General features: G+C 41.6%; 2 protein-coding genes across 5 annotated transcripts in view; both read right to left on the reverse strand.

The window, feature by feature from the left end:
- On the reverse strand, positions 1–12,322 carry im:7147486 (uncharacterized). Of its 2 annotated transcripts, none has more exons than XM_064300133.1 (2): positions 12,192–12,322; positions 1–5,748 (listed from the first exon to the last, which is right to left on the reverse strand). In XM_064300133.1, exon 2 carries the CDS (start codon positions 5,628–5,630, stop codon positions 2,469–2,471), a length of 3,162 nt encoding a protein of 1,053 aa, XP_064156203.1. In that variant the 5' UTR covers positions 5,631–5,748; positions 12,192–12,322; the 3' UTR covers positions 1–2,468. The 2 variants fall into 2 exon arrangements, with proteins under 2 accessions (XP_064156203.1, XP_064156195.1); XM_064300125.1 differs by lacking the exon at positions 12,192–12,322 and adding an exon at positions 11,884–12,150.
- Positions 12,323–14,650: 2,328 nt separating this feature from the next.
- znf1035 (zinc finger protein 1035) overlaps positions 14,651–25,364 on the reverse strand; it is a 35,931-nt gene continuing 25,217 nt past the window's right edge. The window contains exons 4-6 of one of the 3 annotated variants that reach the window (XR_010324236.1): positions 17,181–20,190; positions 16,184–17,029; positions 14,651–15,851 (exon numbers count right to left, since the gene is read on the reverse strand). The gene's annotated coding sequence lies outside the window, so the exon portion shown is untranslated. Of the gene's footprint in view, positions 17,030–17,180; positions 20,191–25,364 lie in introns of all 3 variants that reach the window. The other 2 variants (XR_010324237.1, XR_010324235.1) reach the window with 2 other exon arrangements.

Raw genomic sequence — 25,364 nt, forward strand, 5'->3', positions numbered from 1 at the left:
TTTGTACAAACAACAATGTTTATTGACCAATATGCACACAGGGAGAACAACCTGAAGGCAGTCAATGAGAACTCTGCAGTATCCATTCCAATACATCCAACATATATAGACCCACATGGGAACCACCCGTAACCATGGCAGAAACCAGAAATTCTTATCCACCATTTGCATTCCTGGACAAAACCTACACCACCCTCCACCCACCCCCCCCCCCCACCCTCCCATCCTAACAAGGGGACAAACCGCAACCAGGTCCCAACCTTCATGGCAAGCTGACTGTAGAGTCCTGAGAGTCCTGGCACAGTCGTTACAGCATCACTCACTCTTGCAATTGCTAAACAAAGCTATATAAGACTGATATGAGAGACCAGGAGACTGAATACATTCTCAGGAACGTTCCGTCCTGACCCTGTCTGGCATCCCTGTCTCAGCCAGTGTGTGAACCCAGAATACAAGAGTTTCATGTGAAATGAAATACATGACTATTTACAATGTGGAATACATAATGTGTAAGAACGCTGGAATGCATAATGTGTATGAGAAAGATGAAATGTCACGTGTGCTGCTAGATGCACTGCGTTGAGCAGGCGATGCATGCCTAATGTGTTTAAATACATTAGTGATGGTACAAGGGAGTGAACAGATGGGCAAATGAAAGGAATTAACCAGACCACTTTACTGTTCATGCATGACTTTTCATGTTCCCGAGAACATGGCATAATCTGTTCATAAAATGTACCGTTTTTTTTTTTTTTTTTAAGCCATCGTGTGCACCTAAGTGAGGAAAATGGGAATTTCTGTACACAGCAAGGGTATATAATGTGCCTACAGCTTAAAAATGATGAATGTCTGGTTTTGAATGGAATAACTCCTTAAAAAATAAACTTTCAGATGACAATATCTATGTTTGAACATTGTCTAGTGTTACATCTGTAGACATACACATTTCAGAAAAGATCTGAAAAAGTACTGCACTATAGGAAAGTACGTTTTTAAAAGGCCTTTTTACATGCACCCATTTAAGGCATACAACAAATCAAAAAATCGATGTAGTAATTCCACAAGTCCCTTATAGTTATCCTGTGTATTTATTTACGAATGTTGCATGATGAATACAGTCATGTTTAACACACTTTACTTACATGTTTACAAGTGTAAAAAAAAAATGCAGAACATATACACTATAGATGACATTTTCTAAAAATGTCCTAGTTCATTGACAAAGGACATATTAAACCTTTAAATTGTAGAACAGCCATGTTCATTATTCAAAAATGAGTACTTCTGCTTCATCTTCCATGCAATGCGTTTGCTCTTGCATCCCCTCAGGTATGTTATCTAAGTTTCTAAATAGCCTACTTCAATACCATTATTTAACTGACTAGGCTATATACTACACATATTGAACTGTTGTAGAAAGCACACACTTCTGAAATTATGGTTAAATTGCAGACAGGGGTTATCACTAGTCTTCATTTGTAGTTCACATTCCCTTCTCATGGAAACAACGTATACGATATTCTGTTATTAAATTGTGCATCTGCAGCAAATTTCACTCAGTTTCAACAGTTTATTGAGATCAAGACAATGTCTGATTCAACTAATTTTACAAAGCTTTATCAAACTGAGGTTTGGGTGAAACTACCCATTTCTAATGGACAGATAAAACCACCACTTTTTGACTTAAAAAAACACATTTCAAACATTAATGTGAATATAAATGCACATCTTGCATTTATTTATCAGGCCCATCAATATAGTTATGAACTCAAACCATATACTTTATATATGATAAAAAATGTGGGAAAGTTTGTGCTCAAGGCGCGAGCTTAAAAATGATGCTTGCAGATAAGCTGAAAGGTGTGACATTTGCACATAAAATATGTTTATTTTATCATAATAAATATGATGCTTTGGCCATCCTGGCCATCATCGTGTAACTTAAAACATCACATTTTTAATAATAAACATGTTCTTACTAGTGCTTTGTATGTTTCACTTTACTAACAAGAACATGAAATACAGATCTAAAATGGAATTCAGTTTAACGTCAGCCTACATTAGTTCAAGTAAATTATTGAAGTCTTTTTAATAACTGTAATACAGGAATACACATCACACTGTTCAGTTCGAAACAATGACCATGGAAAAATGGTGTGGGGGGGGGGGGCTGGGGGAAATCACAAATCAAAACTAGACTGCCAAGTGAAAAAAATTCATTGTCCACTGATGATTTGAACATAGAAATGTCTGAATTGCTGGAATGAACCAGACATTCTCATTTTTTGTTAATGTGTTTGGTAAAGTAGTCCAAAACACTTTCTGCCTAGGATATTCCCTTTTAGTTTTTTTTTTTAACTTTCCAGGTTTTATGGAAGACAGGGATATTCTCCTTTGTGTGTGTGTGTGTGTGTGTGGGGATGGGGGAACAAATCTCATCATTAAATGTCTTTTAGCAAAAAAAGTGCTCATAATACTGGCACCCCTCCCACACTCTCCTGACCTGAACTCTTCTCCTTCACCGTGCGGTGAACCTTCCTTCGGTGGTCTTTCAGTGACGTGAGGCTGGGATAGCTGCGCTGGCACAGCTGACAGTGAAAGGCATTTGGGTGAGTGTGGACCATCAGGTGCTTCTGGAGCCCCTCTACCCCACCAAATGCACGCATGCACACGGGGCATCGAAGGACCTTGTGGGGAGGTTTACAGGCCGGGCTCTGCATGTGAAGCTTGAGGCCGAGTGCGTTGGGCAGCTCCAGCTTGCAGCGCGGACAGCAGTGCTTCTTCTCCGCCGCGGCGTTGCTCCTGCACCTGTTCTTCTTCAGGTGCCTTTGCAGTGACTTGCGATGACTGAAAGTCTGGTTGCACTTTTGGCACGCAGCACGCTGATGTTTGCGAAGGTGGGCCTCGAAGACTGGCCAGGACGTCATGTTCTCACCACAGTCTGGACAGATGTAGGACTCCTGGGCGTGCAACTGCAGGTGCTCAAACAGAAGCCGTGGGCAGGTGAACCCTTCACCACACTCACAAGTTACCTTTCTTGGCAGGACAGACGGCAATGACATAATGCCCCAATCTCCACCAGTGGCTGGTTTTTTGCTGCCTTTTGGTTTTGGAGCTGGTGGCAACACAAACAGCTTCCCCTGGCTGGCTAAATGGTCCTGTTGCAGTGGCATACTGCTCCTCTTTTTTGGGCCAGAGGGGTCTCCGTGCCCATCACCTCTGCCGTTCCTTAGCTGGCAGTTTCTCTGATGCAGAACCAGTGTGTCCCTGTAGCTGAAGCTCTTCCCACACTGGAGACAATCAAAGCTCTGCTTGCCCGGCCAGGCTTTACTGGCTTTCAGTGTCTTCCTCACATTTTGCTGCATCGCCGGCCTTACTCCTAAGGGGCATTTCTTTTGGTGCTGGTGCATGGTGAAGCGCCGAGTATAGCTTTTTCCACAGTGACAGCAGGTGAAACATTTACCGACTCCTTGAAAAGCCTGATTCTGAGAGCTGTTCTGATTTTGTGTAGAATCAATGGATTTCTCAATAATGGATTCCATCACTTCCTCCTCATTATCGTCATCATCATCAGCGCCCTCTGCCTCTATGAGTTGATCAATTTCTGAATCATCTATCGGCACTGTCCACTGTCCCTTTCCCTTCCCTCTCTCTGCACCGCCACTAGCCATTTCGCCTTCTCTCTTGTCCTCTTCCAAATTACCTTGGAGTACAGGTGGAAAAGCTTGCGCAGGAAAATCACAGCTTCCCTCCGTCTGTGATGGCGGAGTTTTTGACAGTGTATGTTCGGCTGAATTGTGAGGAAAGGGCATGAACATCTTGGGTGAGCCTGGGTTGACTCCCAAATGAGGACGTTCAGCCTCCAGGCATTGAGGGGACATCACTCCTGTCACAGACCCCACTTCGAAAGCCTCCAATTTGATACCAAGCGGACCTGCAGGTCCCACCCCAACGCTTTTGTGCGTCAGTGACAAATCATCTCCCGCCACTTCATTCTGCTTCTCAGCTGTTTTCAGCTCGCCATCCACTCTCATCCCCATTGCTGGGGACTGGACCCCATCTTTCTTGTGGGATGCAGCAGCCTTGAGGATGGTAGTCATCCCAAGACACTTGTGCTTTTTTAGACCGTATAAGCGAGTATAGCTCTGATTGCAGAGGAAACAGTGATAATTCTTCTTTGTACTGGGGAGGGGGGTGGTCATCTGCAAGGTATTAGCCACCACACTGCCCGGTTGGCTGGAGTGCGCATGAGTGCCCGAGCGAGAGGAGAGCAGAATTCCCACTGAGAAAATATCTTGGGGAGATAAGCTGGAGGTCTGGGGACACAAGTGGTTTTCTGGAATGGCTAATTTACCAATAAGTAGATGACCACAGCGACGGCAGCCATTAACCCTTTCCTTCCTGTGCACAGCATGATGTAGAATCAGGCTGTCCATGTCCTGAAAAATCTTCCGGCAGCGGCCACATTGGTGTCGCCCCTCCATCCCATCCTTGCCACTGCCCAACAGCTTCTGCCGTGTCACAAGCGCAACCACAGGGAGAAAAGTCCTATTCAAATTGACAATGTCATTAGCCATTTTGGTGTGGGGTTTACTTGAAGTGATAAGATTCAAAATGGCAGACGCTTGAGATAAAGCTTTTTTCTTTGCAGCAGATTTGGCCAGCAGTTTTCGGAGCTGACGTACTGAAGTTCCCGAAGGTGATGCAGGCGATGCTTCCACACCTGCCACAGTGCTCACTGCATTTTTGGAGAAAGCATTCCCCTTGGTATGATTCCAAGACATCCGAGCTGGTGGTAAGCGCTTCACCAGTTCTGAAAACAACATCTTTTTCAAAGTTTTCTTGGGTTGCTGGAGGTCTTGCGGTTGGTGTAGCGGGAGAATGCTGCTGGAGGTGGAAACATTTGATGACAGAAAGGGTCCCATTGCCTTGCCTCCAAAGAGCAAGGGTTGATCCTGTGGTGATGTGAAAGCTGGCAATGCACTGAATAACACAGGCTGGGAGACAGGGGTAGTCATGAGCTGCCCTGGGACCAGGGGGGATTTGGTAAAATGAGACAGACGTGTGGTTGGCACTGAAAAATCCTCCCTTCTTTCATTCTCAGGGGCAGTCGCCATGCCAGTCAGAAGCGGGATGAGCTGGAGTTCAGTAGTGCCTGAATTTGAACCACAAACAGGGCTGAAACCCTGACTAGAGGATGGGTTTGTTTGGTCCAGTGGGCTAGAGACAGTCCCCTTTGTTTCGCATTTGTTTTCCTCTTCTACAGAACAGTCCTGAACCTGGAGATCAGAGCTATGGTGTTGTAAACGTTTATGGTCCAACAGAGCGCCATGGCGTTGGAACTGTTCTCCGCACTCACATATGAAACTGGATGAAGAGGTAGGGAGGGCTCCACAACGATGCTGATTCATGAGCTCCTTATTGGCAAACACGATGCTGCAGTGGGTGCAGGAGATCCCTGGCGGGCTTAAGGGTGGCTGAAGCTTGTCCAGTGGGTTTCCATCATTGGCATGTGAGGCCTGGTGGACCAGTAAAGAGGACAGCCCTGAGAATGTGGCCGCACAAGCCACACAGCGATAGGTCCTGGTCGGCAGGTCGCCGCCAGTTCTGGTGTTCTGAAGTCCCAACATGGTTACAGATCTAAAACAGAGACTGGGATCTTTGATGTCAAAATGTTTCTTCTGTTATCCTGAAGCAAGTGTGATCAGATAAGCTGAATGGCCAAGGAAGGAGGGTGTCCAGTAAACACTGTATAGACAGGGAAAGAAAACAAAGATGTTAAGGTTGATCTTAGCTAGAGTTGCCAACATTGTCTAAGCCCATCACAAAACCAGAGAAACTTAACTTCTGAGGAAAATTAAAAAACATCTATTCAAGTCTCCTACACAAACACCTACAAGTGTCATCTCATTTCATCTTCAATCTCTACACCTCATCCAGATCTCTCCACTCCACAACCTTGGGGTGGCTGTCCCTCCTCACAGTCACACTGCTCATCTGCACTGCCGACCAAAAAAACTTCCCGTGATGGTCAGGACAATTACTGTCCATCTTCAGACTGCATCTCGGTTCCCTTCTCACACCCATTCTCACACACTTGTAACTTTTGTACTAGTTGAGGTTATGGTATTTATTTTAAATGGCTTCAGGTATTTATTTATTTTTGATAAGTTTCTAAATATTATCAAATGGCAACATACTAATACACAACAACCAATTCAAAACCCTGGTGCAGGGGCAAAACAACTGGTGGTGCAGAATGTGCAGCTGCAATAGGGCACCCCCTAACACCAGCCATTGCCTTTGTCGAGTGCTACTGCTGAGTTAAACTACTAAAACCCAATCTTATTACAGAACTGTAAAAACCACAAAACGTAAAGACAGATAATGTTCACATTGGTTTTTCAACAGTTCACAGGAAGCAGGTGGCACACTGACAGACAAAAGGCAGAAAATCAAATCTGTCGGCCTGTATACTAACATCAGCCAGCTCTCCATCAAGGTGAATCAGCACAGATTATCCGGAGTTATTAGTTGAAAATTTGATTTATATCCTTAAGAGATCATAGCGTATACACAGCTAGGTATGAACACAGTTTGCAGACAAGTTCTGCTGAAAGCGTGATACAAGATATGTTATCCCAAATAGGAGAAACAGGTATGTTGGAAATATCACATGCTTTATAAAAGTTATAAATCTTTTAGTCTACTGTCAATACACTGTACAGAGCACCTAACCCTACAGTATGAATAGTCTCTTTGAGAAAATGTTTGAATCTTAAGCAGTGCGCCCAGTGGTGAGTACATGTTATCTGACTAATACTGGGCTGTGTCTGTCGTCACAGCTATGTGCTAATACGCCTTAATGGCTGATGTTAGGGCCGATCAATTGAATTTCCTTTTATGGTTTTTGGGTCACTCCAGCAAAATTCAATCAGGATTTCTGTATTTTATAGGCCTGTTTCCAGCTTTCCTCATACTTCCTTCAGGCAATCTTGGTACATTAAAATAAATAAAACATTTTTTTTAAGGCATGGTATTATGCATATGGGGCATGCCCCACCAAGCCATAACTTGGCAGATAAGTATTGAGATGGCAGGAATGCTAACAGATACAGGGGTCTAAAGATGCTTCAAAATGTCAGCCAGTTTGGAGAGTTTTTGCTTGTTTGTTTTATTTAGAGCCATGTCGGCATCTAAGGCCATTTCAATATATAGAAAGTAGAAATCAATCAATAGAAAACCAGAAAATTAAATAAAACCTATAAAAGGTGTTTCAAATGTACATGTGATAAAAGCTCTAAAATTCTTTCAGGGGACACCTTGTTAAAAACATCTTTCATGGAACTTTCTGAATAAAGCTGTTGTCTTGTGGCATTAAAGGCAGGGCAGTTCAGTAAAATGTGCTTGATAGTCAAGGGAATGCTGCAGGAGTCACATGATGGTGGTTCTTCACCCTTTAATAAAAAGGCATGGGTAAGTCTTGAGTGACCTATCCGACACCTTGTAACAACAATTTGGTCCCATCAGCTTACTGACTTTTTGTTATGTGTCAAATCCAAGTTAATGTTGGGTTTTCTTAGATCCCAGGGGGGAATGGAACAAAAATACATCTGGGTCAAGATGTCCGGATTAATGTCCAAATGTTCTAAATGGGGTTTGATGTGCAGCCCAAAAGGGCGAATATACTTGGGTCTGGCCTTGTACAAGGGTGAATACTGGGGGTGGAAAACTGGAGAGTAAGCTGGGTTGCATTTGTTGGTCTTCAGCTTGACTGCGTACTGAAGAGCGAGTTTCAAGCGCCTGTTGTTGAGTGAAGGTTCATTGGAGTTCGGAGAGTTAACATTGTGATTGTACATAAGGATGTGAATGAAATAAAAATCTGAGTTAACTTACTGTAACTATGCATAGCCAGAAGAACACAAAATTAGTAAAATTTTGTCCAAAATATGAATGTAGCACATATAAACATATAAAATTAGATCAAAAATTTTTCAGAAAGAAAAGTCACACGTGGGCATTATCGTACACTCATGGCACATTCATAAATAAAGCATAGTGATATAATGCTGTTATGTGTGCCAGGTCATCATCCTTATGGATTTCCTTCATGGTTCATCTATTTATTCTTAATCCTGATTACGGTCCATATCTTGATGCAATACACTCTTTGGATGCAGGCAAGAGAGCGACATTTCACAATCTAAAAATGGTGCCTCGGTAAAAGGTGGCCATTTTGGATGACCGTTGATAATTTATTTTGCAATAATTATTTTGTATCTGGAGCTCTAGCTTCAGTTTTAGCCTTTACAGATATGTAAGGAATAAGCAGATTACAAATTAAGGGATTCTGAAGAACAGGCATGACAGCCAAGTCAATTTACAGTGAAATGAATCTTTTGGCAAATACAAACTTTTCACTTAAAACATATTTTGTTATTAATATACCATTTAGGCCTGCGTGATGAAAGAGGAGCGTGTGTGTCATGTGATGGGATGTGATGGGATGGGGGGGGATGGGATGGGGTGGGCCCCCCAAAAAATATTATGCACAAGGGCCCATGACAAATTTGTTACGCCACTGCCTTGGTGCTAGCTCTTCAGGTAGCTATACATCAGTTATGAAAACAGCAACAATAAAAAGCAAAAATATAGCTGCAAGCGACGATTCTGGGGTTCAAGCCAACATGGACCGTTAGAAGGTGAAAGCTGCGAAGTGCAATAAGAACTAGTCAGAGTAATAGTCAAGTCTATTTATACATACAAGGAATTTGACTTGACAAATATGTTCATTCTCAATGAATGAATGAAAAGGTTTAATTGTACAACAAACTAACAGTAGCATAGGACCATCATCCTGATGTCATACAAGAACTATAAGGAAAATAGTCATCATATCATACAAGAACTAAATAAATAAATGACGGTTTGATTGTGTCTGCATGAAAACTATTTAATGATAAATATTGGGTTTGGGAAAAGGGAGCCTTCAACAGACTTATAATTAATGGCTATATTTCTGTTTGTAATTGTTATTTATTTTACTGGTACACTTGAGGTGCCACATACCAATATAGCCTATACTCAAGCTAAATCCAGTTATAATTTACATTCTTGAATGGTCATTTTTAGATTTGAAGCACCGTTTTGACCGGCAATGTCACTAGCTCACTCAGTCAATAACTGAGTCAGTAATTCAGTCAGTTAATTAATGGTTCTTGAGGCAAATTTGTAGAGTGAGGATGTCTGTAGCAAGTTTTGTGTAAATCAGACTCACGGCATAAGAGTTATGACTTTCAACCTTTGCTCGTAGACTGGTGGCGCCCCCTATTGGGAGATTTCAAAATAGTTTTACACACGTGGTTGAATAGTGTTATGAAACATATCCTGTGAGTTTTGTAATGATTGGACAAACAATTTTTGATTTATAGTCTGATTTGTGTTATGCCACGCATATTTTTTGCATTTGTAGCACCCCCTAGTGGTCAATTTGAATGAAACTTTCAGGGTATGTTTCAGGTACTTATGTGGACATATCCTGCAAGTTTTGTGATGATTGGCCCAACGATTCTTGACTTTGGTCTATTTATGTGCTGAGCCACACCCTTTTGAAGTTCATTGGTCAGTATCTTCAAAACGCAGTAAGATATCAACAAGTATGTGGCGACATAGCTCAGGAGGTTAGAGCGATTGTCTGGCAGTCGGAGGTTTGCCGGTTCGATCCCCCGCCCTGGGTGTGCTGAAGTGTCCCTGAGCAAGACACCTAACCCCTAAATGCTCTGGTGAATGAGAGGCATCAATTGTAAAGCACTTTGGATAAAAGCGTTATATAAATGCAGTCCATTTTACCATTTACCATTTAGATAACTTTTGATAAGCTTGGTCCAGTAATGATCCACAGAAAATTTGGTAGCAATCGGACCTACGGTTTAGGAGATGTCAAAAATGTGTTTTTCAAAAAATTAAAAATGGCGGAAAATCTAGTAGACGGACTTTTGTGGTTCTTGAGAGTGAGGATAGATGGATGTCTGTAGAAAGTTTCGTGTAAATCGGACTCACGGCGTGAGTTCAAAATTTTGACCTTTAATTATAGCACCCCCGTCTGGCCGATTGGGGTCATATTTCTTGTGCAACACTTACACACCACTTCCAATTAATGGGCAGAATTTCATGTCTCTATCATTTACCATCTCACGGGAATTTGTGCAAACATTTCTGAAGAAGATTAATAATAAACCAGCACAAAAGCAAAAACAATAGGGCAGTGGTGTCAAACTCGTTGCCATGGAGGGCCGTGTGTATGCAGGTTTTCATTCCAGCCTCAGATCTTGATTATATAATTAGTTAAATTATTTGCTGAATTAGGGATGCAGGTTTGTGCACTATGGTGACCCGCATTGTCTAAATAAAAATTTTCTTATATTCTGTGCTTCAATGCAGTTAAACGCATATGGCTGAATGAGTAATTGGACTCAATTAAGGCAGCATTAATTGGTTGGAATGAAAACCTGCATACACACGGCCCTCCATGGCAACGAGTTTGACACCACTGCAATAGGGTTTCAGACCTTCGGGCTGGAACCCCTAATAAACCAGCACACCAGCACACCCCTAAACATATGGGCTGTGATTGGCCTATATTTCTACTTCAGCCAACGAGAAATGAGTGCTAAATTAAGTTCAGTCAAAAACACTGCTCTCTGGAACATGCCAGCTAGCTGTCAGCACAACTACTACGCTGCAACAGGAACTAGGCTAGAATATTGAGCTTCAATTAAACCAAACGCATGCCCGTTCCCAGTTAAGGGTGGCTAATCATTTGATTGATCAACTTGGTTAGCAAGCCAACGTGCAGTCGTTTGTTTTGAACGGGAGGTATTTAAGCCAAAGGCCACCTAAACATACGGATTTAAACAAACTTCATAGGTACTTAGCTGCTCTAGAGTGAGAGCATCTATTATCGACAATCCGAGGGAGGTCTGTATTAATATAACAATGTTAATATAACATTTAGTTATAGTCGGCTAATACAGCCTTATTTACTATACCAACTTTAAGACAAGCAACACGCTCGGAATTCATCGCGACCCATTAAATGAAATGGCGCAGACATTGCTTCATAATTTCAAACTGCTTTCCTAACTGCTATTTTGCGTCCTGCGACTTCGGTTAAAACAGTGAATATTTACGGATTCCTAGACGTTCTGATAGCGACCGCCCTTTTTAATATTAACCTCAAATAAGCAAGACAGGACATTTACTCAGTATGCTAGCAAATGTATGTCAAGTTCCGTTCATTTATATGGAGTGGTCGACACACGTCCCCTTAGCAACCAAAAGCTAGCGCCGGACCAGCTCTGACTTATTTGCCGGCACAGAAAAAAATCGCGAAAGTACTGACAAAATAACCACTGGAGGAGAACAAAGACATCTTTTCCTACATAACTGGGCACAGGTTGTTACCGATATTTCGCCTATTTCATATATAGGTGCAAATAAGTTTACGTTTTCCTGTCTGTCGAATGAAGGTGGTCGATAATAGGTGCTCTCACTCTAACAATAACCAAACAGAGCTAGGAAACCAGCATGCTAGCTAATGGAAAGGTAGCCAGATGTTAGTAGGATGTGATTTTTTTTAAAAAAAAGGAATGCAAACTTTGTCTTTAAATTCGCAAAAGCTGTTAGTGCTCCCAGCTGGAGTCTGTAGATCTAATGTAGCCTACCAAGGTTTGCTAGCATGTAACATTAACTTGCTACATCTCGTAAGCGTTTACTTATGACTGCCTAAGCGTTTCCCCCGCGATATATCGAGGTAACTATCGACCAATTGAACAAATGTATTTTTCTAGATTATTTTGCAGTGAAAACAAAATCAGTACATACCAAATGTGTCTTGTTGGCAAGCTAACTAGCCAGCTACCTATTTTAGTGTTTTTGTTCCGCTTGTATCTTCTGTTCTGTTGCGATGCATGCCAGTTTTGTTTGAACTGGGTGCCAGATAGAAGAAAAACTGATATCTGGTGTGTCCCAGAATTGTCTAACTAGCGAGTTAGCTAGCTATTATTCTCAAACCATGCTTTGTAAAGATCAGAGAGCGGTTCTGTGGTGACGATTCGGAATAACCAGCGGGCGAATGAACTGCATTTCCGCGCCCAGTTTTTCTTTGCAATACATGATAATAATATACCTACCGCCTAGCGTTCGGAGGACGAGCCTTGCGTCTGAATTTCTGAAATGAATTTCAATTGCCCTCCTGTGGATGGTGTGGGCTGCGGAGCTATCACACAGCCTATCTCGCTTTCACGTCGCAACAGGCACATGCGCATATAGTTGAACATTAATGTTGAGGGGTCTTTGATAATATTCTCAAAAACCATGTCTATGACGATGTGAAAGGTACCAGATATAGATTTTAACAGCCAGCCAATGTTACGGACATCGACGAACACGTACCAAAGCGGAGTAAATATGTTCCATAAAGAGGTAATGCACATGAAAGTCCTTCGTCATCTATCACAAAGGGGGAGCCAAAGAATTGGCAAGTAGCCTAAACTAGATGGACGATGACCTACACAAATCATGTCCAAAAACAGTTAACACCATTAAGCACAGTAAGACCAGTAATTTTGTTTCAGACATCTTGAACAGTTGAAAATGCCGAACAACCAATGAACCCACAAAAGAAAAGACACAAGACACACTGAATTCCCCTGGGGCCGAACACTCCTTTTTATCCTATCTTGTTAGCTCCTCCTGCTGTGGAGCTTAACCTTGGTACTTCCCACATGCTTACATCATTTTACTTGACTCTTTCCAATACACCATTGTTTCTCATTTTCTACCCAGATTTTACACCATTATTTCCAAGCCCTCTTCCTTTCTTATATAAAAATAAATGTTCACCTCTCCTTTCTTACATGAGACAGGTATTCACCTCATCCAGCCCCTGCCGGTTCTATCACTCATAACATGGTCTGTTCGAAAGGCCAAGTTTACATTATAGGAGACTGTGCTTACATTATGTGAAGGTTTCTGCTGGTTGTTTATACTTTGACTATGGGCTGACCACTCTTAACTCTACAAGTAATAAGTAATGTTAATCATATGATCCATCATAGTGGTGATGGCTGTAAGCTTACGTGCACTTCCTTTCCACACTAGCTTGCATTAATTTAGAAATCTGGCATTTACAAGGTAGCTACAGAAGCCTAGTTAAAATAGTTAACAGTAGAAATGTTACAGCTGTCAATTTTACCATTCTCAATTTAAGAAAATCGATAAACCAGTCATGTAAAAATCCATAGCCTTTGGCTTCCCCTTCCTGACTTTTCCAAAACATATGTATTGAACGTGATTTAATTTGAATATCAATATTCTTACACTTACTTAAATGGCCACCGATGGTGAAATTGACCGTCATTTATTTAGCCTGTATGCTTTTGATGATTTAGATTGCTGCGTGTATAACATTGTTGCCGCAGCCCCACAGAACAAGCACCTGGCTGGGCGAATCCTGCAATCGTAGGTTTTAGGGCCTAACTTCTAGTCAAGTAGCTGTCTGAGTCACGAATAGGGTTTTGTACCTAAACCTGGCAGCAGACCCTGGTTCCCATATGACCAGTACGGTTACCCCTCAGAACAAATCACAATGCAGATTTCAGTACCATCTGTATTGACATTACACTCTGTACTGTGTTGACTCATTAATGTTAAACTCTAAAATTCTAAATGCAAAACTGTCTAAAGTGTGGCTGTATTTTTCCCAGTAGGATTCAAACAAAGGGATGTGCCTTTGCCATAAGATATACATTCTTTAATGTCACTGTTTGCTTGTTCTTTTAAAGAAGATAGACTACCAGTTCAGATTTGAAAAGTAGGCTATTATTTTAGCAGGGGTATTGTCAAATTAAATGTGAATGGAACCCATCCCAAGTCATGCAACAATATTATGTGGGGTTTGCATGTGAAATTATAGAGTGTGACTAATTATGCATACAGTTCTACAGGATCATATATTTAAAGATAAGAAAAAAATCCATAAAAGAGTCCTTAAAAATAAATGGTACATGTGAAATCAATCCAGTTGGCAATGACCATTCTGAGAGGATAAATAATTGCATATTCCTCTTGGAAAAAAGGAAAAGTAAGTAAGAAAGATCTTGAAAAACAAATAGAGAAATTAGAAGCTGAACTTAAATTAACAATTAACTTTTAAATAACTAGACTTAAGGAGAAGCACTGGAGTTAGATAAATTGCTAACATAAGAGATTGCGAAATCAATGATAATTACAAAACAAAGATATTATGAGGGTGGACCAAGGGCTTGAGACAGGCTTAAGAAAATTAAGAAATCTTATATAATTAAATTAAAAGATCAAACTTCTACAATACTAATGGACAGATATGATAGGAGATATTATGACGATGGATAATATGACCTAGGGGTTGCATATACAAAGAGAACAATACTGGTCCAAGACTTGTGCCCTGAGGTACACCACATGTGATCACTGAAGTTAATGAAAAAAAGTCACCAATTGACACAGTGTTGCCTGTTTGACAATTAAGCCGCTTTTCCACCGCAGGAACTTTACCCCGGAACTAGGAACCTTTTGAGGAACTCAGTGCGGTCTAAATTTAGTTCCGGGGGGTAGTACTTTCCAAAAGTACCGGAACCTTTGGGGTGGGGCGCAAGCGCTGAAAATTTCTGATTGGTCGACTACTTGCAGTGTTATTTGCTTTATTTCAACCGCCATGTTTAAAAATCTGCAGCCGCAAACCGATTTATTTTCATAATAACTTCAAATAAGACTTGTATGTTATGCGGCACAGTAGCCTAGTTTTGGTTATAGCCTGCCAACGTCTTGGAATTATAACGTGTGCTCTTCTGTTCTTTTCTTGCTTTAGTATTCGTTTTATAAAATGCTAAGCATTCGTGCTGGGACAGCATATTACGTACCAAAACATTCAAACGGATTAATTCGGTTGCTGAATATTTTCTTCCGGATTTTCTTTGTTAGCCCGTTGTAATTGACTCAAAACGTTTGATACAGTTATGTGAGGTATGCGGTAGTTCTGCGTAATTAACATTGGTGATACAGTAAAAGCAAACTGGAAATCACCTTCCGCACTTTTTGTCAGGGTAAAATAACAGGTTAATTCTAGTAATTGTCCCTTTAGCTTTTTCAGACTGCCGTAATTTTACTCTGCCATTCTTCGATTCCACAAAAAGACCAGGAAGACTATGGACTAATTTATGGTGCATGGTTCGCATCTGGAGGGCACACTTTGCTGCTCGGCTAGCAGTAACTTCGAAGGAAAGTAAACGGTGGCTGTACCACTGCTAAATTAAATTATCACGCAAGTCCGTGTTTTCGTTCTATTCTTGTCATTTTGCGATTAGCCTATATGGAATTGACGATGAGAAAGTAATCAAACAGCAAATTGTTTACAACGTGTGCATGTTTTCTGCTGTTGTTGCCAGTTATATTGGAAATGCGAATGCATTCTGTCGCTTCGGATGTCAAGACATGAAAGTGAATGTTCGCATAAAAACATAATGAATGTGTTTGAGAGGATATATAAAACAGTTACAATCTGACTATTGGCCTGTTATATCCTATTTGTTGCATAACAACGGTCCAAGTTCAACTACCAACGACAGTTTTGCTTGACAACGGTAAAATATGCCCAAACGGCTGCAGAAGAATATTTTAATTCCAGGTGATTAAATCGATAAAAATCAATAAATACAAAAGTAACCATATATAGTCATTGTTGGTAACCCGTTGTATATAAGTGGAATAAACCCCTCCGGGCTGTCCCGCTTATTAGAAAATAATGTAGGCTACTTCGGTGGTAGTATGGGGTTACAGAAGAAATCATAGGACAGATGGACCGACGACAACGTCGCTTTTTCATACGTCAGTGGGCTAATTTGCCTAATCTTCGCGGGACTTTAGACCGCGGTGGAAACGCAGACAACAATGGGCTGAAGGAACCTTTTAGTTCCTTGAAAAGTAGTTACTGGGACTAAAAGTTCTGGGTACTTTTGGTGGAAACGCGGCTTTAGGAAGAGAACCAGTTTAGCGCAGTCCCAGAGATACCAACCCACTGTCTTAGTCCCTTGATTTGAATAGCATGATCAGTGGTGTCAAAGGTCACACTAAGGTCAAGCAGCACCAGAACGGAAATATCTCCTGCATCAGCAGCTATCAATAAATTGTTAGTAACCCTAAAATGGACCGCTTCAGTGCTGTACATCTGGTGAAAACTAGACTGAATCTTTTTGAAGATATTGTTGCTATTTAGTACCTCTAAATGTTAGTACCTCTAAAACAACCTTTTCTGAATTTTATAATTAAAAGATAACTTAGAAATAGGTCTAACATTTCCTAAAACAGACAGACGAAGGCCAACTCTTTTCGACAGATGCCATTTTCAAATAATCTGGGACACATCCAGAAGAGGGCGGCATGGTGGTGCAGTAGTTAGCACTGCCTCCTCACAGCAAGAAGGTCTTGGATTCAAATCTGGCCTGGGCCTTTCTGTGTGGAGTGCGCATGTTCTCCCCATGTCCACGTGGGTTTCCTCCAGGTACGGTTTTCTCCCACAGTCCAAAGACATGCAAGTAGGCTAATTGGATCATTAATTTTTGTACCAATGCTTACTTACTAATAAGTAACCTAAGTCTTGCAGCTTGATTATTCATTAGTATTTGTACCAACTAATGTCTCAATTGGTTTGACATATTTACTTGTAAGACAAAATGGCTATTTATTGAAGTAACATTAAAATGATAATGGTAGTATTACAACCCGGTCCTGACAGATCGCAGCATAAAGCTCAAAAAACCAAATGTTTGTAAAGGTGATTAATTTATGAAGGAAAATAAATAGTTATATTAAACAAAAAGGACACAAAACAGAGACATGGGCAGCGTGGAACCTAGGTGGTTGCCACAGAGCGAACTCCCACTTAGGCATCACAGGGCTTCCTATAAAGGGTTTCCGTCAGTTGCTGCCGATCCTACAGTTAAAGAAAAGAACACATACAGAAAAGCGAAACATCAACCACATGCTGCTAGGGACACCAGTAAGAGAGCTGGGGATGTAACACCCCCACCCTAAAATGGTGACATTGTCACCAAACAATGACAAAAACATGAACAGGGACTAACCTGAAAATCCTGGACTGGACTCATTAACCCACAACTCCCTCCACTGTCTCCAAAAATCCTGGTGCCTAGGGAATTGAAGCTGGAGGGACATAAGATGAGGCAGAGAGACACCAGCAGGCTAACAGCCACTGCCGTTAGGCAACAGGAGGCACCGCAACCTAACATAAACACATTGGCAACTAAATGAGTGCTAATAAAATCACATAAAAATGCATATGGCAACAAGAGGGGACTGCTTATGCACAGTGAAAGTAGTATATGTCCTTCAAGACAGCCTCAATGAGCAACAGCAAGACCAGCGCCAGGGTCAGACGTACGCAGACTCCGGAAGAGTTGCCTGCAAAGGTTCCAGGGGAGTCATCCGGAAATGCTCCAGGGGAGTGGCCCACAAAGGTTCCTGGGGAGTTGCCTGCAAAGGCTCCTGGGTAGGGGCTGTAGACGGGAATCAAACTGGGACCCAGAAAAGGCTGGCATTTGAACGAGCCTGGGGGCTGGGACTCATCCTGTACTTCAAAGGACCCGAGAGCCTTGTGATAAAACAATAGGTTACTCGGACTTCCTCTGGATGAGCAGGCCATTGGCTCTCTGGAATGTTATCCTCTGGACAAGACTGAGATAAGGGGAACAGGACTAATTGTCTATGGTTGTGTGAGCAGGCCGTTGGCTCTCTGGAATGTTGCCATCTGGACAAGACTAAGATAAGGGGAGCTAGTCTCTTTGTCTATGGTTGTGGGTGTGTGTGTGTTGGGGCCATTATGGGTGAAAAGATCATCACGCCTCTGGCAAAATGGTGGGCCAACTGCTCTTGACAGTACCACAGTGCCCTTATGTGGGACCCTCTGTCATTACACTTTTTATTTCTTTTCTGGATCTGGACTCTAAACCATCTGTTTATCATATTCACAAACCCCGTAAAACCTTACAAACCATGCACATGTTTTCATTATATTACTGTATTATGCCTTATGTAGTAATAACATGGATTGCATGTAAAATGGTTCAACAAAAGGGTATTTTCATGACAACTGCACCATAATATTACATCCCCTTGACATGTTTGGTATGGACGTATTCAGGTAAATTCAAGAAATTGAATGAAATATGTTTCATTCCAAATAGAATTTGATAAAACATAGTTTCAGAAACTCAGGAAAAAACTATCCCAATGGAATGTCCTCTCTGGTAATCATCTCCTTTTTCCAATTTCCCCACTAATTGTTTTGACAACAGCCTCCAAACGGTGGGGGCCTAAATTCCAGATTTTATCATTCGTCCAGGTTAATTTATGGCAATGCCGCCTAGATCAAACGCGGGATTTGGCTTAAAAGGAAGGGAGACAAAGCAATCTGGGAAGATCGTAATCGACTTCCCACACTGCACATACTCTGTGTTCTGTGCGTAGCTGAACAGGGAAGATTGTAATCGACTTCCCACACTGCGCATACTCTGTGTTTCGTGTGTAGCTGAACAGGCTGGGTAAGAACTTTTTACTCTGTATTTATGTTTTAAACCCTTCCGTATTTTAAAATTGACTGTGAATTTTAAGCTAATGACCTACCTGCCTGTTAATAAATTCTTCTTATTTTTAACTTCCGTGGTCTTCATGACTCTAATCCATTTTATATTCTTTTCAGCCGAAATTCCGATTAAATACTCAGGGGGACAATTCTGACTAGGACCTACTGATCAGGGGTCTAGTATAGCGAAAGTCTTTAGTGAGGTCCTCAAGTTAGATAGGCAACCACGATCTGCCCGCTAACGGGATTGGTGTTGTATTGGTTCTGGAGTTTTAGCTTAAGAGGACCCATGGGCGTTATACTCCGGTTCTTGTCAAATTCGCCTTAAGGAGCCCGATAAATGCACACTGTCCTGGGCTCATAACTGTCTATGCAAAAAGGAAAGCATGTATTATGGTGGTCAGCCTTCTACCCTCTGTAGGCTTCACCGAACTGAGATTTAGCAATAGTGCTAATCCCAGGAGCATATATTGAGGAATGATGGCACAAGATAGAGTCGAGTGTAACCACTCCAAGCTCCACGTATAGTTAAAACCAAATTTTAAATTATAATTTCATTTGGAGTCAGATCAGTACAAGAGTAAACCATAGTAACTGTTACGCTTACTTGCTGTGGTCATGGATATATTTGATGTGTTGTTCTGCTCATTTGTGAGTATTCTGATGCTCCCATTGGAATATTGACAGTCCGGCGACAGATCAGATATATCTCTCATATCCCTGTTTGCGAACGGAGAGTAACAAGAATGTTACTGGTCCGTTTCAGGCCCGTCTTAAGCGGGATATGAAGCAGCGCATTCATATCTGACCCGTGGCGACGGAACCAGTGCATTCTTAAGTATAATTGTGCCCTGTTCTTACGAACAGAGGAAAAATAAATAACATCTCCGGTTTTGAATCACACCAGCCAATGGAAAAACACGCGGTGCCTTCCCCTCCAGCTACAAACCCTCATTGGTCTAGCTGTGAGGTGTTTACAGGGCACACAAAGGTTCCATGGGAATTGCCTATAAAGACTCCAGGGGAGTCACTCACAAAGGCTCCTGGGGAGTCACCTGCAGAGGCTCCTGGGGAGTCACCTGCAAAGGCTTCTGGGTCGGGGCACATAAAGGCTCCGGGGGAGTCACTCAGAAAGGCTCCTAGGTAGGGGCACACAAAGTCTCTGAAGGAGTTGCCCAGAAAGGGTCCGGGGGAGTGACTTGCAAAGGCTCCAGGGGAGTTGCCCACAAAGTCTCCAGGGGAGTTGCCCGCAAAAGTTTTGGGGGGAGTCTTACAAAAAAGGCTCCTGGAGTTTGGGCTGGAATACAGAGCCTGACGGCACACATTTCATTCTCATGTTCAGGTACACAGGTGTGTGCAAAGAATGTCTCTGGACTGCCAGATAGGAGGCAGGGAGTTGATCAGGTAAAAACAAAGCCAACTGATCCTAAATTACATACCTGCACATCAGCAATGTCACAGCTAAATGGGTGAGGATTGCTCCGATGTGGCATCTGTGCAAATTGGTTAAAACAGACATTGAGCTATATTACAACAATGACAGTCAATGAGTCAAGTCCCTCTATGTCAGCTATTGGAATGAAGTAAGTTTTAATAAATTTAATGACTTGCATACCCATTACATTTGATGACAGTATCGGACCTGCGACTCACGGACATCACTAGGTTCACGATGTGATCCTTTAACATGCTCTGCCATGCTTTGACCGCTGCCTCTTTCGGTTGCTGTGTGTTTACTGGGGTTTCAGTATCCTTTTGAGAGTAAAAAGTATGTTAAATACGGTTTAAATCTGGTTACTGACTGGGCCACCTCAAACACTTTCCCATTTTTCCCCCAAAAGCTCCTTTGTGTGCTGTATGTTTTCGTTGTCTTGCTTCATGATGAACTTCTGTCCAATGAGTTTGGTGGCATTTCTCTGTACGTATCAGCTGCCATTCTTCTGCCGCCATCACAGGTTACATCATCAATGAAGACCACTGAACCAGTTCCAGGTGCAGCCATACATGCTCAAGCCATCACACTGCCTCTATTGTGCTTGACAGATGAAGTAGTATGCTGAGGGTCCAGAGCAGTCTCTCTCATTCTCCATGCTTTCTCCTTTCAGTCACTCTGGTAAAGGGCAAACTTTGTCTCCTCTGTCCTGAAGACTTGTTTTTCAAAATCATTTGTATTGTTTTTGCAAATTCCAATCTTGCCTTCATGTTCTTGGTGCTGGTGAGAGGTTTACATCTGGAAGTGTAGTCCCTGTAATTTGCCCCTCTCAGTCTTCTGCACACAGTGTCTGTGATACTTTCACCCTAGTGTATGGGGATCATTACCCATTGCTGACAATTAAGAATTTTTTTCACAGCTCTTATAATCATCCTACCATCACATTCTGATGTCTTTCGCAGATGGCCTGATTGCTTGTGTTTCCTAAGTCCTCCAATAGTTAGTTCCTTCTTTAGGACCTTCCATACTGTTAGTTTTGGAAAATGCCAACATTCTGCAATAGCTCTAATTGAAAGTCTCTTTTTCATCTCAAGAACACAGCAAGCTTGCATCTAATTTTTCCCTGCCCTGACTGCAAGAAACTTGTCCATGCTCATATTTCCTCCAAAATTGATTACTACAATGAAATACTTGGTGGGCTTCGTGCAAAGTCGACCCAGAGGTTGCAGGTTGTCCAGAACAGCACAGCCAGAGTTATCACCACAACATCTCTCCTCTTCCCTAAACCCCCTCCCATAACTATTAAAAAAAAAAAAAAAAAAAAAATTTTTGGTTCACACTATCTTGTTTCTCCTTAATGTATGCTATCATAGTAAAGGCTTTTTATCTGCATTTTGTTCAATGGACTTAAGTGGACTTGATCCTGAGTTTGGTTACACTGTTGTAAGTCGCTCTGGATAAGAGCGTCAGCTAAATGCCTATAATGTAATGTAATGTAACCAGGAAGTCTGATCCCATCACTTCTGCTCTGACTGCACACCAATGGCTACCAGTCAGTTTCAGGATTGAGCTAGAGATACTGTTGCTGGTTTTTAAAACATTGCATGATAAAGGCACCTCCTACCTCTCTGACCTTCTGACTCCCCTGGAATCCCCCCATTCACTGTGGTCCAATAGCCATAGCCTCTTGGCAATGAACTCAGCTCTATACTGTGGGTGATCAAGGTTTCTTCTCCATTGTACTGCACCTGTGGAGCAGTCCACCCAATCTCCTATGTCTGGTTCAGTCAGTCTTGGCTTTCAAAACCAGGCTGAAAACCTATTTCCATCAGTGTGACTACCAACCGTAATTATATGGATTACTGTTGTCCCATAACTTTTATTTTAACACTATTTTGTACTGTTTAATTGTCACCTTTTGTAATGCACTTTGAGATCACCTCTGTATGATGAAAAGCACCTCTGTATGATGAAAAGCACTATCTAAATAAAATTTATTATTGAGCATGTATGGCTGCCACTGAAACTGGCTCACTTGTCTATTGATAATGTGAATGTTGATGGCAGCAGCAGTATGAATTGTGAAGTGTACAGAATAATCTTATCTGGTCAGATCCAATCAAATGTCTCAGGGAATGAAAAACTCAGTTGCTTAGAGGAATGTTCTGGACTGGTTAAGTCAATCACCCAACCTGATATCTGGTCAGATCCACTCAAATGTCCCAGGGCATGAAAAACTCAGTTGCTTAGAGGAATGTTCTAGACTGGTCAATCACCCAACCTGAATCAAAATGAACATGCTTTTCACTTGCTGAAGACAATGCAGAAGGCAAAAAGTCCCCAAAACAAACAGGCACTGAAGATGGCTGCAGCACAAGCCTGCAGAACATCACCAGGGAAGGTGGCCAGTCTCTGGTGACATCCATGGGTTGCAGAAATCAGGTCATCATCGAATGCATTTGCAACCAAGTACTACATATAACTATTTAAAACCCTCACACAGGGCACCAATTATGTTGGGGAAATAACTATAGCCTTGCACAGGGCACCACTTATGTAGGGTATATGCCTCTATATTCTCACACTGGGCACCACTTATGTAGGGATAGCAGTATAACCACACATTTTCAAATCAGTTTAATAAAAAATAACTAATCTAAAATATCTGACCATAAATTTGGAACTTCAATTCATAATTAATATTACAAATATTAATGATCAAATATAATTTAAAGATTTAATCTCTCTTGGAAAGAACATTTTGACTCAGGGTCTCATGTTTATGTAACATCAAAAAGACAGGGGTTTAATAAAATAATTAATAAAATAATTTATTAAACAAACATACAAAACACAAAGCAGGCAGACTAATCTAACGGGGGTGAACTATGCTAACTATGGGAAGGGAGGGTTTCTGTGTGCTCATGTGCGCACGTATCCCTTTGTCTATTGACAAAATGGGCAAATGGCGTGTTGGTCGCATTTGTGTAGTGTATATAAGTATAGTGGAAACAGCACAGCTGAATAACATATTTTAGTTAAGGTAAGCTTAGCTTCAGCTAATAAGCAATACATGCAAGTAAGCTGGTTATATATGCTATGAGTGTGGAATCATTTGTTACAAAGTTAGTCAGGAGAAAAGTGATTACTGATTTGAATGATCAGTAATAAAGGACCAATAGATATGCAGATTCACAATAATCAGAGTAAAGACTAAAGCCACGTTTCCACCGCAGGAACTTTACCCCGGAACTAGGAACCTTTTGAGGAACTCAAAGGAACTAGGGTCTAAATTTAGTTCCTGGGGCTTTATTTTACCCCCCAAAAAGTTCCTGCTCGGGGGGTAGTACTTTCCGAAAGTACAGGAACCTTTTGGGTGGAGCTTGCAGCGCTGAACATTTCTGATTGGTCGAGTACTCGCAGCATTTTTTTGTATTTATTTTCTGCCATTAACCGCCATGTTTGAAAATATGCAGCCGCAAACCAATTTATTTTCATAATAACTTCAAATCAAACTTGTATGTTATGCGGCGCAGTAGCCTACTTTTGGTTATAGCCTGCCAACGTCTTGGAATTATAACATGTGTGCTCTTCTGTTCTTTTCTTGCTTTAGTATTCGTTTTATAAAATGCTAAGCATTCGTGCTGGGACAGCATATTACGTACCAAAACATTCAAACGGATTAATTTGGTTGCTGAATATTTTCTTCCGGATTTTCTTTGTTAGCCCGTTGTAATTGACTCAAAACGTTTGATACAGTTATGTGAGGTATGCGGTAGTTCTGCGTAATTAACATTGGTGATACAGTAAAAGCAAACTGGAAATCACCTTCCACACTTTTTGTCAGGGTAAAATAACAGGTTAATTCTAGTAATCGTCCCTTTAGCTTTTTCAGACTGCCGTAATTTTACTCTGCCATTCTTCAATTCCACGAAAAGACCAGGAAGACTATGGACTAATTTATGGTGCATGGTTCGCATCTGGAGGGCACACTTCGCTGCTCAGCTAGCAGTAACTTCGAAGGAAAGCAAACGGTGGCTGTACCACTACTAATTTAAATGTTCACGCAAGTCCGAGTTTTCGTTCTATTCTTGTCATTTTGCGATTAGCCTATATGGAATTGACGATGAGAAAGTAATCAAACAGCAAATTGTTTACAACGTGTGCATGTTTTCTGCTGTTGTTGCCAGTTATATTGGAAATGTGAATGCATTCTGTCGCTTCGGATGTCAAGACATGAAAGCGAATGTTCGCATAAAAACATAATGAATGTGTTTGTAACTGTTTTATATATCCTCTCAATCTGACTATTGGCCTGTTATATATTATTTGTTGCATAACAACGGTCCAAGTTCAACTACCAACGACATTTTTGCTTGACAATGGTAAAATATGCCCAAACGGCTGCAGAAGAATATTTCAATTCCAGGTGATTAAATCGATAAAAATCAATAAATACAAAAGTAACCATATACAGTCATTGTTGGTAACCCTTTGTATATAAGTGGAATAAACCCCTCCTGGCTGTCTAGGTTATTAGAAAATAATGTAGGCTACTTCGGTGGTAGTATGGGGTTACAGAATAAATCATAGGACAGATGGACGGACGACAACGTCGCTTTTTCATACGTCAGTGGGCTTTGCTTAATCTTCGCGGTGGAAACGCAGACAACCATGGGCTGAAGGAACCTTTTAGTTCCTTGAAAAGTAGTTCCTGGGACTAAAAGTTCTGGGTAATTTTGGTGGAAACGCGGCTTAAGCTAAACTTCCAGGGATGTTTAGTCAGTCTTACTGAGATCCTTCCACACGCATGATTGTCTACAGTGGTCGAGGTTGGGTCCTCTAGAGAAGACACTCGGCAGGTATACGTGCAAGCTGTGGTCAATTTACCCATATGCAGCAGTGATGTTGTCCCATCCAGCCAGTCCTCAACAAGGTTCTTTTTGCTGCAACTTCTTGCGTGTCAGCTAATGCAACACTGGGCAAACGCTAGTGTCCACTTGGGATGACTTAGACCCAGTTAATGCAGGTGAGCTAGGTCGGCTGCATCTAGATACTGTGTAGAGTGACTTCATCTGTACATTTAGACAAGTTGGTGATCGATCAATGGAGACATCTTAGGGGTCCTGCGTTTCTGAATTCAGGAGAGCTTGACAGAGTCGTGGGGACTCTGGGCACAGGGAAACACCACAGCATGAGGGAACTCTGGGGACAATGTCTGAGTGTCTAGGGTGA

Source organism: Anguilla rostrata, chromosome 1 (assembly GCF_018555375.3).
Source record: "Anguilla rostrata isolate EN2019 chromosome 1, ASM1855537v3, whole genome shotgun sequence".
In the NCBI taxonomy this organism is placed as follows: domain Eukaryota; kingdom Metazoa; phylum Chordata; class Actinopteri; order Anguilliformes; family Anguillidae; genus Anguilla; species Anguilla rostrata.

What these genes read in the sequence shown, in the direction of transcription:
- im:7147486 (XM_064300133.1), bottom strand. Translation starts at nt 5,630, where the DNA reads ATGTTGGGACTTCAGAACACCAGAACTGGCGGCGACCTGCCGACCAGG.